Genomic DNA, 18,994 nt, shown 5'->3' on the forward strand with positions numbered 1-18,994 from the left:
ATGTGTCCTTATTACCAGTTAGAACATCTTCTGGGTATATACCNAGAAGAGGTATTGCTGGATCTACCAGTAGTATTATGTCCAGTTCTCAGAGGAACCTCCAGACTTATTTCTAGAGTGTTTGTACAAGCTTGCAATCCCACCAGCAATGGAGGAGTATTTCTCTTTCTCCACATCCTCGCCAGCATCTGCTGTCCCCTGAATTTTTGATCACATAATTCTATCTTTATTATACCATTTGTAATGATTAAATACAACTCAGTTTAATTTTTTTATTTTTATTTTTTTAAAGACACATTTATTCAGTGTCACTATCAGACTATTGTATTTAGCAATCCACAGTATGGGTGAAAAATGTCTACAGTAAAACCTTTTGTTGGAATGCTTTACACTTTCCCCAGAACAGAATCTATAATCACCTGTTATAACCATTAGTCACAAATACAGTCCTGGAGGTTTTGCCCACACACATGAGTATTGTCTAAAGCATGTCTTCATTGTAGCAGCTAGGCCCTAACACCACTGTGCTTGGCTGAGTTCACAAATCTGTTGTAACTTGTAGCTTCTCTGTCACTTCTCTGGCTCTCCTCTCCTGCTAAGCTGGTTTTCTGGGTGTAATTAGAACCTCCTGCCACTGCTGCTGCTGGAGACTCCATGGCCACCTTTGTTTTGTATTTTAACAAAGTACTTTCCTCTGCTGCCATTACAGCCAGAGCTTCTGCCTCCAAAGTTTCCTCCCTTCAACATCAATTTGAAGACTGATTAATTTTTTATTTTTTTTTATTATTTTCTTTATTTATGTTTCAAATGCTATCCCAAAAGTTCCCTATATCCCCCTCCCACCCCTGCTCTCCTACCCACCCACTCCCACTACTTGGTCCTGGCCTTCCCNTGTGCTGGGTCATATAAACTTTACAAGACCAAGGAGCCTCTTGAAGACTGATTGTTATAATTATCAAAATCATTGTAGCTTCCACCACCTCCAAATTTGCTTCCACTACCACCACCAAACCTGCCTCTGCCTCCTCCTTTCTTAGAGCTGTCAAAGCTGCCACTCAAGGCACAGCCAACACCCTCGTTTCCATAACCCTGTCCACAACTTCCACAGCCTCTGCTTCCTCCAGAGTAACCAAGGCTGCTTCCCATAACAACTGTCATTGCCAAATCCATTGTAACCAACCCCATGGCAACCATATTCACCACCACCAGGGCTGCCACCAAAGCTACCACCACCACTGAGACCACCCTTTGACCAAAATTGTCATTGTCACCAAAACCACCTCCAGGACCACATGACCACATCGACCTCTCTGGCTGGATGAAGCACTAGCCATCTCTTGCTTTCTTACTTCACAGTTGTGGCCATTCACAGTATGGTATTTCTGAATAACAGTCTTATCCACAAGAGTCATGGTCATCAAAGGTGACAAAAGCAAAGGCCCTCTTTTTTTATGCTGCCACTGTCAGTCATAATTTCTATCATGTCACTCTTCCCATAGTGATCAAAATATTCTCATAGGTGATGCTCTTCATTATCTTCTTTAATACCACCAACAAAGATCTTTTTCACAGTTAAGTGGAATGCTGGTCTCTGAGAATCTTCTCTTGACACAGCTCTCTTAGGTTCCACAGCTCTTCCATGCACCTTGGGTGCTTTTGCATTCACGGCAGTGCCCAATTCCTCCACAGTGGCATATGGAACAAAACCAAAGCCCTCCATTTTTTGTTGTTTGAACCTCTTATTACCACACAGTCGGTAAGTGTTCACCATTGCTGAAAATGGCTCCTCAGACTCTCAGGGTTTGTTTTGAAGCTCAACCCTCCGATGAAAAGCTTAGGAAGCTGTTCTGGCTCCTTGGTAGACGGACTTAGACATGACCACAGGCTGCTGAGAGCCTTCAGCTGTTTCTGAGGAAGTGTCAAAGAGCAGAAAGGCAACTCAGTTTTATGTAATTAAAATGTTATCTTCACTCCTGGAAAGTACATCTTCAAATGTTTTTTTCATGTTGACAAATAAATCTAATGAAGAAAAATAAATTTTACTCCTGTATAGATATAGTCATGCACTTTAGACACCCTGATGTAGCTTCATTGCAATTAGCAGCTCTCCCAATTCTCTTTGATGACTGTAAAGCAGGGCATATTGAAGGACATACCATATTTTGTATTAAGGTTTTACTTAGTTTAATCTTTAGAAATATTGAAAGGATTTGAAATGTATGAACCCTGTAGTATTCATGTTTATTGTAAAACATGTAATGTAAAATGTATAAAAATTTATATTATTACACACTATAACTTTAGATATATTAGATTTGTATATGCTATATTTTAAAGAATGTATCAGGAAATATGTGTATCTCATATACTAATTAATGTCAAATGAATCCATAGTAATTTTCCTTCATCATTTTATATTAATATCAGAAAAAAGGTGCCAATAAAATGTAATAATTATATCCAGGTTACATTTTCATTCTCTTTCTCATTACAATTAAATTCACAAAATTCGTAAACTTTTTTTTTTATAGTAAGTAGCTTACAATTATTACTTACAATTTTGAAACTGAAGTATCTTATTTAAGCAGAGGAAAATATCAGAGACCAAAATAACTGGGCCTTTTGTTTAAACAAACAAACAAACAAATGTACAACTTGCTACATTCTTGCTGAATTGGTAAGAATCCACAGAGAAATGAATAAAATATTATCACTTGTTTGCCTAACTACAGTGTCAGAGTTCTGCACTGATGTGCACAAAAAAGAAAATTTCAGCTCAAAGCTGCTGCATGAGCTTGAGCACTTGGCAAGTCCTTCATCCTGCTCTTGTCCAGGAGGCAAAGTGATTGATCCATCTTCTTACCTCTCACTAACAGTTCTGCTCAGACCTACGCCCTAATAGCCTTGGCACACGGATGTCTCATTGATGATTATGAAATAAACCAGTTTAATGAACAGTATATATAATCTTAATAAAATTGTGTAAATTCTATTTCTATATAATTGCCATTTTCTCTGATAAATCTAAACCAGATAGATGAAATTTTTTGCAGTAATTCAAATTGCATATGAGAAGCCTCACTGATTATCATCTTTTCCAACTTTTCAGTATAAAGAACGTAACTCCAAAAGTTGGAGATCCTGAGACCCGGAGAGCAATTCGCCGTGCCTTTGATGTGTGGCAGAATGTAACTCCTCTAACGTTTGAAGAAGTTCCCTACAGTGAACTAGAAAATGGCAAACGTGATGTGGATATAACCATCATTTTTGCTTCTGGTTTTCATGGAGACAGTTCCCCATTCGATGGGGAGGGAGGATTTTTGGCACATGCTTATTTCCCTGGACCAGGAATTGGAGGCGACACTCATTTTGATTCTGATGAGCCATGGACACTGGGAAATCCCAATCATGATGGTAAGTCCATCATTTCTTTCTGAGATTAATGATCCCTCTTTTATTTTAGGATGTTCAAATGAGTTATGAATTTATAAGTGTAAGATAGAGAGTCTATATCATTGTTTTATTTTTAATTGAGCTATGTTCTGAGTTTGCCTCTCAGTAGCCTGTGGGGCTATGGCACCAGATATCAAGAGAAAAGATAATACTCTGAGAATGAATAGGCATGTTTAGAAACATTAGGCAATGGCACAGATTAATTCCTCCTTGGCCCTGTGGCTTGCCAAGTGTGGCTGGCTCTCATTGCCAGAAATCTGGAACCATATGAAGGGGAAGAAAATGAAGATCAGTGACTTTAAGTAGCCATGTGCATCCAGAGCAATTTACAGGTCCAAGAACACCTGAGAAACCTCCCTTTTTTCTCACGTCTCGATCCTTGCTACAACATGAAAGTTAAATGTGGTGTTTCATGGACAAAGCAACATTTCTGCCCATCAAATCAGCTGCTGCTTACAATTAATTTAAAGTTGAATATTTACACATTTGACGGAATGGATGTAAAACTGTGAGATCTGCTCACATGTGAAACAGGGTGCTCAAGTAAGAAAGTTTAGCCCTATTGCAGGTGGGCTTATAAGCAGAGGTATACATGCATACTAGAACTTTACTTACTGTGAATGAACTAAAATGAGAGAATCACCAAATTATGCAATCAAGATGAGGTATTTTCTGACTCTGCCCTTTTTGATTAGTGCTTATTTCCAGAAAGATCATTTTGGGGTTTTTGTTTGTTTGTTTTGTTGTTTTTTTATAATACCCATTTATGTATGTATATATATGTATATACATATATATATACTTATATGTATGTACGTACATTTATTCATTTATTTATTTATTTATTTATTTATTTAAACATCTTGCATGCTACCCCCACCTCCTCCCTCATGGAGTCTCCCCTCCTCTCATCTGACAGGGTTAGGTCCCCCCCTGGGTTATCTTACCACGCTGGCACATCAATTCTCTTCAGGGTTAGCACATCCTTTCCACTGATGCCAGTTGGGAAAGAGTTTACACAGTCCACAGCTTTAGGGATAGCCCCCATTCCACATGTATAAAAACAGTTTGAAAAAATTTTGTATTCTAGGAAAATAATTGATGTAATCATTACATTTTGTAGACATGATTGTGTTCTTTGAAGGTTATGAATAAGTGTAAACACTAAGTTACACAGTTTTCCATAGAACATTGCTTTTTAAAAGGATATATAATTTATTATTAAAGTCATGAGGTATTCATCATATCACACGAGATATTCTTCATATCTCAGCCATTTTCCCACATGAAATATAACCATTTGAAGTTTATATTGTTGTACACTTTAAATTTTCTATTATATTCAGTGTTATTATCAGCATCAACTTGCTATCTACACACTTTTTTCTCTTATCTTTTGACTGTCGTCTATTTTACTGACAGTAGGACATAGCTATGGGATCAATTCTATTGATACTATCTCTACTCCCTCACAAGCCAACTTCCCACAAGTTTTTTCCTCTAACCTATCTGTGAGGTGTCTAAGTATGTGAAGTGTCTAATTGATATCAATGTCTTCAAATACACAGAGCAGTGTAAGAGCCAGAAAATCCAATAAAAGAATGAGTTATTCTTGTTTAAAATGTTAGATATGTTGACCCACATATCTTATGACTCCTTAGTTCTCAAAGACCTTAGTTTTATACTCCAAACCTAAATAATCTCCCTTCTTCACTCTGGTAAATAGTGGTTCTTCTACAATGGCTATGACTTCAATAGCCATTGTAGAACTAATAAACTAATCAAACTTTTAAATACACATAGATGAGTTAATCCTAGTTATGGAAATAAGATTTGTTAATTCATGATAATATTTAGTTGGATGAAAAATGGAATTAATTTACTTTTCTCTTTATAAGAAATATAGAGGTTAGAAAGGGCATGCATAATATAAAGTTGGTACAGCTAAATTTGAAACCATCATTTTCAAAGTGCAAAAATAATCTACATGTTTCTGACAATAAAATACATTATACTGACTGAAACTTTTAAGTGAATATTTATGTATTTCTTAGTATCGAGTTGAGCTTATCCTAGACTTTTATAGAGAGAAATGAAAAGCCAAAACCTTAGAGTCAAGTAGATTTATGTTTAAATGTTAGTTAACTAATAATTATCTCAAATATCCTGCAACAAGTTCATTTTAATCTTTATTTTGTAGCTCATGCTGTAATCTGTGAACGTTGGAAGTGGAAGTGTTTTCAAGGAAAGCTGTGTGTAGAGTATGTTTAACTTATTTATAACACTCCACTTCTAATGCCATCATATTGGCAGGCATAGTTGAGTGTTGCCAGTTGCATTTATTTAGATGTGTGGCCTCATAAACTTATATGATATAAATATTGCCTAAAGATTATGTCTTTCAAGCTCTCTATACTTTCTCTTAAATGGCTAAAATCCTCAATAAAAACAGAAGTAAATGTTAGGTCTCTGCTCTACTGGGTAACATAACATTTAAAAATAAACATGTTTATTCAAATTTCCAAATGAGACTTTGATTTTATGGGAAAGGAACATGTTTACACTAAGTGGAGTGGTCCCAGTACTATGAATGCTTATTTGTTTCATTTGATTCAAAAAGTTTTCCAAGGAACTTGTCAGTGGAACAAGAAAAAATTTCTGAAATATAGCATCAACTAATACTTTCTATTTAGGTCAACATATGTTCAAACAAAGTTATTTAAGAATACAACTTATTTTCTTAACTTTCAATATATATTGTAACTTAAAGTGTAATTACAATATTATTTGGAGATAACCATCCAGCTGCAAACATATACAATAAAAATATTTGATATCTGTGTGCTCATTTTGAGAAAAATGCCTTTGCCAGTAAAATAAGAATTTTATGCTCTGTAAAAGCCTGAGGGAGGAACTTTGCCAAATAATAGTGTTTAAGAATTGCTAGGGATTAAGGACATGTTAATAGGCAGTTGAAAATAAAATTCCATAACCATTTACTGCTTAATTGAAATTCAGGGTCTTAAGCAGCAGGAGCAGAGCAGCTAGGTGGTGTCAGTCTGAAGTATTGATCATTTATCATAAGAGCAGCCTCTAGCTTTACTTGTGGTATCAGTGGATGTGAGAAGAATTCATGCAGTTTTGCATCCTACTTCCTAACAACCCATAAAGACCATCATTTTATAACATATAACACAAGGCACAATTCTGACATCTTTATTGATCAACTGTCTTTTCTTTAAATGCCTGGCTTGCTTGCCTGGGTTGCTTTCTTTCTCTCATTCACAGCTCTTGAGCAGCTACTTGGCTTTGCAGCAATATTATGCAAATGAAGGAGCCTTTTGATAAGTGACTTGCTCATTTTCCACAGCATATTGCTCAGCTAATGAAGGCAATTTGAATTCTGTCTACCTGAAAGAGATAAACACAGTCTCAGGCTTCCAGTAACAATAGACCATTGTTACCTACTTTCTTACCAATTTGTTTATAATCATGATGCCTTTTAAAACACACAGGTAATGGTCATTGATGGCATTACCCAGTAATTTTAAAAATATAAAAGGACATATATATATATATATAAAGTATCTTTAATAAAATTTGGTGCCATTTTCAAATTCACATCCTGCTTTCAGTTCTGAAAAAACTGAGCAGAGGCAAACTAATTTAAAAGAGAAGATTTAGCTACATAGAATTTTAAAAATGCATTTATTGTCTTGTTTATCAGAAAATTTCTAGCAATAGTTAAATTTCATTTTGAGTAATATCAACCTACTCTTTTCTAATCTATGGTATAATACTGAAAGCTAGTTGTCAACCTAAAATCAAGCAACATAACATTCACTTCTAAATAACTAAGTATCTACTTCAATAATAAGATATCACATCAATCTATCTCAGAAGAAATTAATCATGCCTGTAAAATTATATATAAGCTTACTATAGAAAATTATCTAGAGACAGGAAGAATTTCATTGAGAACTAAGATCCAGATCTGTTAACATGAAAGTACATTGCAACTACCAAAGAAGAAAAACTTGCTGGGCATTAAGAAGGCTTGACTTTGATGTCCATCACAGTGTGTGTGTGTGTGTGTGTGTGTGTGTGTGTGTGTGTGTGTGTGTGTTACAATAACAATTTATTGTTTGCAAGTTCACTGTCCAGTTTAAGGGTCATCCATTATGGTGATCAGCAGTGTCCAATGAATATGGAGCGGGCATAATGATAATAATTAAAATTCATTGAATCTATTGTTATTAAATCTATTGTTATTAAATATGAAATGAGTAATGAGTAATTTCTATCTCTAACCCTGCCCTCTAATGAGTTTGTCTCCTTCCATAAGTATACTTATGTGGGTGTCTTCATGATTTACTTTTTTTTTAACAGCTACAAGTGACCTTTTTTGATGTAATGTAATAAAACATTTTCAAATTTAACAGCATGTATCAGACATAAATGTTATTTAAATTATGAATCTAAGTATATATGGTTACTCTAGCAAATCTGCAACTCCTACAATTAAGGAGGCTGTCCTTTCACAGGATTATTTATTTTTTTGATTGATTGATTGATTTTATGAGTACACGGTAGCTGTCTTCAGACACATCAATAAGAGCATCTGATCCCATTCCAGATGGTTGTAAGCCACTATGTGCTTGGTGGGAATTGAACTCAGGACCTCTGAAAGAGCAACCAGTGCTCTTAACCACTGAGCCATCTCTCCAGCCCTCATGCTATGATCTTATATAGTCCCCCGAGGGTCAGTGAAGCATGGCATAAGGGACCACAAAGGCACATGTTCATTGCTAGGAGCAAAGCAAGACTTTAAACCTCTTTATGCTGTCTCCCAGCTTGCATGTTCACTTCTCAGCTACTACCTCAAATACTGCTTCTCTACACAGTAAGCTTCTGACTCTGATGGTTGATGAAGAAAATATCATGTGGCCAGTGAGTATTTATGAGGATGATTATCAGTCAGTCTACAGTATGTGAGAATATTATCTAGTGTTGTCTGTCCCTACATATCCATGGACAAGAAAAACATTTTCTGTGACTATGTAGTAAAAGACCTTAGCCAATTCTTAACATGGGACTATTGTTAACCTGTTAAATTCTAAAATTAATGTACTAACACTTACTAATTTTTTACCATGGTTTATCAAAATGTGAAAAGCCTTTCAACGTAATTAGGATTCAAATTTATGAAGGGTATTATTTGCATACAAAAATCTCTTCCTCATTCCTAGAACTAAATTCATTTTATCGTGTTTACTTCAATGTAATATACTTATAAGAATGTTTGATACACTTGAGTATTTCGAGACCATTTGATTTTATTTGATTGCATGGTTACCATGAAATATTGTCTTGGTTCTTTACCTTTATATATTCATAAATATCAGACAATAGCAGATAATTTGGAGTAATTATCCTTAATTTTTTTAAATTCCAGTCAATAATAAGATAAATGAGTATCTTAAAAATTAATGTAAGAACCATTGATAACTGAGGAAGAAAATATGGAATATCCATAGCTAAACGAAGAAGTTTACATTACATTTGTGAGAGATAAGACAGAGGTGTTCTGTCCAAACATTTCATGAAAGACAAAGGAACACTAAGGTACAAACACCAGTTATGATTTTTCAAAGTTGACTCGGATGCACTATTCACAAAATGCTTGGGGAAACTCTGGCTTCATAAACAGCATAATGTGTCAGCTATATGAATGACACGGGTAATATTTCTGTGCAAGTTCCATGAACTACATGTAAATCCGAAGGCCTCGGCATTACAGAAACATTTTAGAAAGCTCGTATGTTTAGATTGTGATTTAAATATTAAATCTGATATTCACAGAAACGCGAGAGTTTTTAATACACCCCAAATCTCTGGATAAGTTGCTTAATTACAATAAATCTTCTTTTAAATATTGTCATTTTAATAAGTACTTTGCTTCCCTTAAACCCACTATGAAAAACTCTTTAAGTCTGTCTTTAAATCGGGTCTTTATCCTTAAGTCTAGATGATAATCAATAAAACAAAGTACTTTTCCAATTTAGCCATGTGCAAGGACTAAAATAATAACAGTCTTTAGAACAGCAATGTAACAGTTTTCTGTTCTTAATGGTTAAAAAACCAAGGCTGGATGTATAGCTCCATTGAATATGCTTGATGAGCAAAACTAAGTTTCTGGTTTTCTTCCCCAATACTGCCAAAAATATCAAAAATTCAAACAAACTTCTACCTTATTTTTGACCTTTACTTTTGCTCTATTATAAATTTTATACACTTCTGTTTTGGTAAAGCATTTTCAGAGTACCCCATTAAAACTATCTTTGGAATAAAAAATATTAACCTGGTAATGTTATAAAGCTCAACCAATCATGCAGATGTTCTTGGCTAGTACTTTCTGAAAATAAAAAACCCACTGAGATGAAACAATATGATGGCCAAGAATACAGACTGGGTTTAAAGGACCAGCTTGAGGCTCACATATTGCCCCCAAAATAGAGGAGCAAAAACATGAGACAAAAGAAATCATGTGTTAAAAATTAAAATCCTTAATATATGTTTAATTTAAAATGAAACAAATAAAGTAACAACAAAAACCAAAGTGCCATTCACTAAGTCAGATGTGGTCCCTACTTTTCACATGAGAGGTACTCGTTCTCCTAACACAATTATAAAAGCCGTGACAGATGATGGATAAAGTAAATCTTTGTATTTGTAATTAATTGTATAGTCTTCATTGTATCAAATTACTTGTCATTAAAACATCCTTGTCTGGAAAATACATGTAGTAGAAATTTCACATCATTTATTACTTCTCCTGTGACTTAGTTAAAATATAATAGAAGGATAAAGATAAGTTTTTCAATTAAAAGTTGTCATGAGTCTACCCTATGGTATGAATCAGGATCTCATGTTTTATTTTCATAAATTCTTCATAGACATTAAAGTTTTTGTTTGTTCTAAGACTAGTTATGTATTATAGAATTGGAATTATTAATAATTTTTAGGCTGGAATATCAGTTTAGTAGGTCCACCCTAGACCCAGTCATCACCCACTCCCACATATTCTGAAACCCATCCCTTATATGCATGTACATTTACATGTTTGATTTCTGAAACATTTCTTGAGTCAGTTCCTAGAGCATGTGGCTGAGGGTCTCAGTATTATGGATTTTGAGGAAAACAGGAGAGGCATTCTTATAAACTATGACTTACAGCAAATGGGAAACATCAGCTATAGATTACTTATGAAAAAGGGATGGAGTTAGGACAAATACTCATTCACCAAGCTGTGTTCTATCATGGTGACCATCTATTTCTACTCTCTATTAAAGAATAAGATTCATTTTTACTTATGGCCATATACTTTCTTATCAAAGTTTGAAAAAAATGAACATTAAGAACAATTCTTTATATTGTTAGCATTCCATTAAGTAATATAATTATTACATGTAGATTAATGGTTAGTTTGGTTAGAAATTGAAATCTATAAAATAATAATAAGAAGAATTAGTAATTAATAATAATAATAATAATACTCCATTGTGGGAAAGCAAGCCAAGCAAAGGATACAGTTTGTTAAACCAACATAATCACTCTATTTTAAACTACTGAGAAAATAATGTGGAATGACTAGACAATATTGTCGTGAGCCCCTGGCCTTTGTTTAATTCCCACACAATTATCTACAAAGGAAATCGTATTTTCTCATCACCACAATCTGGAAAGTGATCACGAATTTTCTCCTAGTGATTTTAACACATGCAGATTCCACATCTGTCTAAGCTGAGTAAGTGGAAGAAAGAGTTTGACATTACAGCAGCGCAAAGAGTCTATAGATCCGTGTTCACCTCTGTCTCTTCCACACTGAAGCTTACGAAGGGCCACAGTACCATCAGGTTTACCATGGTATTTCTGAATATACTACCAGAGAGAGATAGATTGAACCTCAAATTAAATTATGAGCATTATGTAAAACTCGCACACATATTATGATGATGATGATGATAATGATGATGATGATGTGAAATGCAGATTTTTACCATAAAGACAAACATGAAATAACCTATTTAAAATGTTAAACAAAACAACTAAGGTAACAGACATTTAAAAAACAGTGAAATTCAACCATTTACAATGTTAGTCACTAAAGATGTTACTTATTACTAAATGAAGCATATTATTGACTACTCAGGCATGCCATTTTGTGAAGGATGACACCCAAAAAACAATATCAATGAGCAAAACTTGTTTGACTACGTAAAAATATACAGACTGATAACCATCTGAAAATAAAAATATCATCAAAAATTTTTTTTATTCAGGTGATAACTGAAATAATTCTACTTCAGGTTAGTAAAAGTGACACTTGATTGTGTCTTTGTCACAACTGAAGTTCGTAAACTCAACATTAGTACAGACTCTAAAATTCAGTCACATACTATAAATTGAATATATTTAATTATAAATTATCTCATACATAAGTAATTATTTTATGTGATTTTTGAAAACATTAGTAAGTCATAGTTTTAAAAACTATCTCAAGACACATATTATTAAAAATTCAAATGAGAAGTTATTTCATTTACTTATGCCATGATAGAATATATTTCCTTGACATTGTATTTGAAATTTTAAAAGAGACATTTTTGTCCTATACCGGTCATTAGCCATACATATATTTCAAAACTTTGATTCATCCCATATACAATATTGCCCATTTATACATATCAATATACAGATTATATATAAAACATATAATAAAGGTACATTTTTATTTTGTATTGTAATTCAGAATATTTTTTATGGTAAAAACTACTACCTTAACTTTTCTTTCCACTGCATAGTTTTAATGACGTTTATAGCCACCTGACAAATTTATTTTTAATATTGAGTAATGATTGGAATACATTGTTAAATTAAGAGAATGTATTCTGCAAATGGAGAGAGGCTCACTCATTTAGGACAAATGCTGCACTTTTATTTTTTATTCCCAATACCAAAACAGCATCTCACAACCAGTTCTAACATCAGTTTCAGGGGATCTAATGCTCTCTGCAAAAAAGGTTTACTGTGATAAACATACATGCAGGCAAAAGTCTCATACATTAAAAAAAAATAAATGAAATTTTAAAAAGGTTCTTAGTTGTCATGGGTTAACATGTTAGAATGTATTAAAGAAAATTTGAACAATAAAGTTCATCTTGGGTTTTTGCCCAAGATGGTTATATATTAAACAAATTCATGTGTGTTTATATATGTATATAACACATATATATATATATATATATGTGTGTGTGTATGTGTGTGTGTGTGTGTGTGTATTATGTATAAACTCCTATTTAAAATGAAAGATTTCACCCAATTTAGAAACATTTTGTGAAAATATTTTATCGATCAAATAGAAAGCTAGATAAAGGATGCATATTGTGTCTTATTCTTTCATTGTAATGGTCTTCTAAGCCTCAAGCCCCAACAATTAACTATCTCTGCATAAAACATTTGATTATTCAGTTTTACTGTCCTGTCTACATTTCTGCCTCCAAAAACAAATGGCACATGTTTTTACTATCTTAACATACTGAATTATTTTGGCCTAATGAAATTGTACTACAATCCTAAATAATGAACTTACAAGCATAATAAATAATTTGTTTGGATTTGTTCAATATATCATAACATGCATTTTATTCGACAATTAGGGCTGTGATATATTTTTATGCTTTTGGCCATAGTCAACAGGGTGAAATAATATTCTCTTGAAGAAAAAATTGTAAATATTCTTGTTTTAATCTGTGGCTATAGACATTTGAGTGAACAAAAATTAAGCTTTGTTCTGTCACACATTTTTTAAGCATAAATCATTTATTGTGTGAGTCTATATGACACTAACATTTTTGAGTCTGGATATGATGAAGGAAGTCTTTTAATCACATCGTACCTTGAAACAAATATCTAGTTCCACTCAACAATTTAAATGGCTTTACTCAGAAATATGTACCCATCAGCTTCAGTACATTCTGAATTTTTCTAAATAACATTTAAAAATAAGTGAACTCCCATTATCCAAAGTAGCTGCAAATTCTTTATTTTAATAGCTCATCTCACCCAGGTGCCCATATTACCCTAAACATGTGATAATGACTGGCTTATATTTTTTCCTTTCTAAGTACCTCCATGTTCTTAATTTCTCCTAGATATAACTTATCATTTCAATAAAATGAATATTTTATACAATAACATTGATATACATATGAATATATACTCTTATTGTCAATATCTGTAGTTATTCATGTTTTTCCCACTTAGATTTATTGTAGTTGGCCTGAAACTTGTTACTAATATAAAGATAACAGAGACATATAGAGACATAAACTAACTGAAATGTATTTATCTGTGTGTCGCTGTGCCTTACACATAAAGTACAAAATGATTTATAGCACTCAGGTAGAGTATTTCTATTTTTCATGTATGAGTAAAGTCTGCTGACAAGAAGAGAAGTTATATGATCTAAAATTAAGATATTAATTCTGCATTAAGCAGTTGCTGAAACTGACAATGTCTTTGTCTCTTAATTCATAATATAGAATATGTTGGTAATACTATAACTACCAGTTACACATATTGACTATGGCAGTGTACCTACCTCAAGTGATTTTAATCCTTGGTATATAATATATATTAAAATACATTAATGTATATGAGTACAGAAAGCTAAATTTATAAACTTATAAATCTATTCTACTGCAAATATCTAATTAACATTTTCTTTTGTTTAATGAGCTTGTGTCTCTAGCTGCATATGTAGCAGAAGATGGGCTAATTGGCCATCACTGGGAAGAGAGGCCCCTGGTCTTGCAAACTTTATATGACCCAGCACAAGGGAAGGCCTGGGCCAAGTAGTGGGAGTGGGTGGGAAGGGGAGCAGGGGCGGGAAGGTATAGGGAACTTTCGGGATAGCATTTGAAATGTAAATAAAGAAAATAATAATAAAAATTATTTTGGGAAAAAATAATATGAATAATATATATTTTCTTTTGAAAATTCAGGGAGATTAGAGGGTAACGTTGAAATTACTTGGAAAACTCCCACTTCAAGTTAAATGCTTTTAAGTGCTAATATATTTAACTAATATCTTCAGATATCTTAATCACTCACAAATCCTCTTCCTTTGGGATCTTGGATCTTAAGGGTCCCTAAGGTCCATAGGTTTAAAACTTGCTCACCAGAGAAAAATCAATGAAAGATGTTGATAGCACCTTCTAGAGGTGGCCATTGGTGGTTGTCCTATAGGTCACTGTGAACAAACACATGGACAGTGTCTTAAATAATTAATGCCATCTGCTCTATCATTTGTTTCATAGCAATGAATTGAATTATTTTATTCTTTCAAATACTCCCACCTGGATGTGTGAAACAATAGGGCTCATCAATCACAAACTGACACATCCAAAACTGTGATCCAAAACTTGCTGTATAAGTTCATTTCTTTAAATGGCTGCACTATTAACAGAACACGGAATAATATAATAGTTACACAAATCTGAGTATATATGTAATTCTTACTATTTTGTTTATGGTTTAAAATTTCTACCCTTTTCACTGAATGATTTTAATTTAATTTTAGTAATGTAGTACGAGTAATTCAGAACACTGAATTTCCATCATTTCCTATGTCATTGAACACTAATTACTGGTTTTTCTTCTTTCTAGTTAGTCTGGAGGTTTATTTTGAGAAAAAAATATCTCTATGCATCCCAAGCTTGTTTGTACTTCGCTGTTTAATTGTATGTAGTTGGCCTTGATATTGTTATCCATCTGACGCAGGACCATGCTTACTACTGGAATATTTTTAACCATAGCATAAATTATTCTCCCTCGTTATTTAATATAGTGTATTATTGTTCAATGGCCAACTCACTATTTGTATTTATAGCTAGCTAACCTATCTATACATAGAGTTCTGTTTGACACTTTTTAAAAAAAAGCCATAGAATTATTTGTCTAATGAATGTTAATATCTTTATAAAGTTTCACATGTTGCTAGATAAGTTTCAATAAATATACAACCAGTTATGCTTTCCTACTATGTATGGGTAGAAACTAATTAACTTTGATGATATTAATAACTATGGAGTTATAGCAAGAGTGTCTTAGTTAGGTTTTTACTGCTGTGAACAGACGCCATAACTAAGTCAAGTCTTATAAAAACAACATTTAATTGGGGCTGGCTTACAGGTTCAAAGGTTCAGTCCATTATCATCTAGGTGGGAGCATGGCAGTATCCAGGCAGGCATGGTGCAGGAGGAGCTGAGAGTTCTACATCTTCATCCAAAGGCTGCTAGTGGAAGACTGACCTAGAGTGAGGATCTTAAGCCCACACCCACAGTGACACACCTATTCCAACAAGGCCACACCTCCAAATGGTGCCACTCCCTAGTCCAAGAATATTCAAACCATCATAAAGAGTAAGACATTAGCATAATAACAGTATTCCTGAATATCCATGGCAGCTAGGTACCATGATGAACTTCATATTCCTATGTTATGGGGATTGCTGTTATCTCCATGTGGCTACAAAATAACAGAGGTTTAATCGTTCAAAACTAGCCATCAACATATTAAAACAAGTTTTTCTGTTTCTTACATTGACCAAACTCCTTAAATAAAACATCTAATTTTGCTCAATTTCATATTTTGTTAGTACTGAAAAACATAAAATTAGTGAGTAATATTGTACATACGTATTTTCTTTAATGTTCACAGACTACTTTTTTTTTCTTTGTTTCGGTTGGGCAGCTAAACTGATTTATTTTTACTAGGTTACAAGACATAATCAAACAGAAATGAGTATGAACTGTGCATCTCTTTCTTCTCTTCTGAGTCATTTGCAGGCAAGGAGAGACAGCAGACTTGTTTTTTTACTGTGAAGAGTGAGGAAACTTTTCCATCCATAGACTAGGAGGATTATCCTCCACTCTCAGTGGAACTGTATTTTCATTCATGTGTTATTCTCTTCAGCATTGCAGTGCATTTTATACTGCATCATTAATGATTTTAGAAAATTTCAGCAGAGCTGGTATCCAGTTTGAACTACATGGATATTTATTTTTGGTGACTTTTAAAATATACATTCTCTCAAAAATTCAGAGTCCTTAGTTTTCCCTATTGTAGTATATAGAACAAAATCCTTACATTGTTCAAATCCAGATTCCTGTTTAACAGACTATATTTTATCTATTATCTTTCTTAAAATTCTATGATGTGACATAATTCAATTCCTGAATTCTGGTAGCAACAATTATTTCTAATCAAACTGTTATCAAGTAGGCTTAGTAAGGTTAAGAAGTTTGAAAATATACTAAAATGTTTCAACATATACTAAAATATATATTGAATATATAACTAAAATACTTTAGTTATATATTCAATATCTTAAACAATTAATTAATCAAAATTACATTCATAGTAGAGGAAGAGGGCCAGATTTATATGACCTTCCAGGTGACCATAAGTTTCTAACATATAATTTGACTTTAAGACGCCTACCTTTTGTAATAGTCAAAAAATATGTGTCAGTTATATATTTGTCAATACTCAGGTGTATCCTTTAATTTTATAACTTATTTGTTTAGAATTTCATATGTGTATACAATGAAATATGATCACATTCACCATCATTTTCCCTCCATATCCCCGTAGATTATTCCCAATAAGTACCTACATGATCTCATCTCTTCATCTTTGTGTTGATTTATTTACTATTTCTATAACCCACCAAGGCCAATCAGTGCTGACCACAGAACAAAAATATTACTGGGCATCTTGTACATGAAATATTGTCTATGATTTTCTTCAGTTTAAGAGCTACCATTTAGCCGGGCGGTGGTGGCACAAACCTTTAATCCCAGCACTTGGGAGGCAGAGGCAGTTGGATTTCTGAGTTCGAGGCCAGCCTGGTCTACAAAGTGAGTTCCAGGACAGCCAGGGCTATGCAAAGAAACCCTGTCTCGAAAAACCAAAAAAAAAAAAAAAAAAAAGAGTTTACCAATTAGTATAGAAAACAACATTGGAATGTTAGTACTATATCCCTCTAAAACAATGAGCTATTTTGCTTACTCCACCATAGTGAAGATAACACCTTCCTCTACAACAATTATCATGTCCTTTTTATTATTGAGAACTTTTAGGTGCTTAACAAAGTGTGTTTCTTTAATGCAGCACATTGTGAATACGTAGCTGAGACTCTACACTTGAACCTCAGTGGAAATGAAGTAAAGAAGAACTCAAGCCAGTGTACTGATGCCCATGACACTAGCTTAGCTGTGAATGGTTAGGTCTTCATTCAGATGTAGGTATCCTAGGTCTTGGTATCCCATGAATGATAGCAAGCTAACCTCTTATTTTTCACAATTAGAAAATGCTCTATTAAGGTCAGTTGACAACCTGGTGCACATAGGTGTGAGGCCTTTGCTTAAGCATGGATGACTTACCAGGTAGTTATCATCTTATAGAAAACTGACCAGGCCTTTCCCAACAGCTATTAGTATTCAATAGCTCCTTAGATAAAGGGTGAACCTTTGCACCTGCTTCAGCTCATCAAGCTGGAATGTTGTCTTGGTTGCATTTCGTTCAATCTTCACAGTACTCTCAAACTGGTGGTTAGCTTGTATGTGCAGCTGCTTAACTGTTTCTAGAAGACACTGTTGTCTTGCACTGTTCTACTGCCAATATCTCTCCCACTTTTCCTACTTCTTATTCTACTTTCTAACATATTTATAATATAACGTTCCTTGACTACAATAATCTCTGAACATTGAGAAGAGAGAGGTGTGATGTACATGTCCTATTTTGGGCAAAGCATCCCATTGTCTGTTTTTCTCATTGCTACTCACAAATCTCTGTGTTAGTCATCAACTACTACAAAAGAAGCTTCTCTGCTAAAAGTGTAGAGATGTATTAATCTATGGGTATAAATCATTAAGTTTTAGCTTATTATTACATCCATAATATTATATCCATTTAGAATATAAGTAATAGTAATTTCCCCCCAAATGACATATGATTTGTTTAATCGAAGCTTCTTGGCCAAGTAATGTTATCAAGTATGGATTTTATCTTGTATAGATGGACTTAAATACAACAAGAGATTAAAAACAGAACCTAGGTAGTTATTCCCACAGTGTCCATGCCAGAGATGCACAATGAGCATGCCTTGCTAAAATAGTCATTATTGTAGGTCAAAAACTTAATATGATTAACTTCCTCTAATAGTATATCTGGTATCTTGTATTACTAATAAAGCTATACAGTATATCAGTACCAGTTTAAAATTTTTATGTTTAGTGACTCTAGTATTTTCTATCTCTAACAATAGGACCTTATTCTCAGGTACTAGAGATAGCATTAGTAATAGTGTTTAAGGCTTGAAGACTTTATGGACTTTACCTGCTAATACTCCAAAAGAAGTCACCCATTTGTGACACTGGAATTACCTTATTTTACACACACACACACACACACA

At 33.6% G+C, this 18,994-nt stretch overlaps 1 protein-coding gene across 2 annotated transcripts in view; it reads left to right on the top strand.

Moving 5' to 3' along the window:
* Window positions 1-18,994, top strand: part of Mmp16 (matrix metallopeptidase 16) — a 236,855-nt gene that overhangs the window by 123,782 nt on the left and 94,079 nt on the right. For both annotated transcript variants that reach the window (XM_029533283.1, XM_021222087.2), the window contains one exon: window positions 3,110-3,414. In XM_029533283.1, coding sequence (XP_029389143.1) covers window positions 3,110-3,414 — 305 coding nt within the window. The remainder of the gene's footprint in view (window positions 1-3,109; window positions 3,415-18,994) is intronic.

The sequence above is a fragment of the Mus pahari genome, chromosome 22, assembly GCF_900095145.1.
Source record: "Mus pahari chromosome 22, PAHARI_EIJ_v1.1, whole genome shotgun sequence".
Classification (NCBI taxonomy): Eukaryota; Metazoa; Chordata; class Mammalia; order Rodentia; family Muridae; genus Mus; species Mus pahari.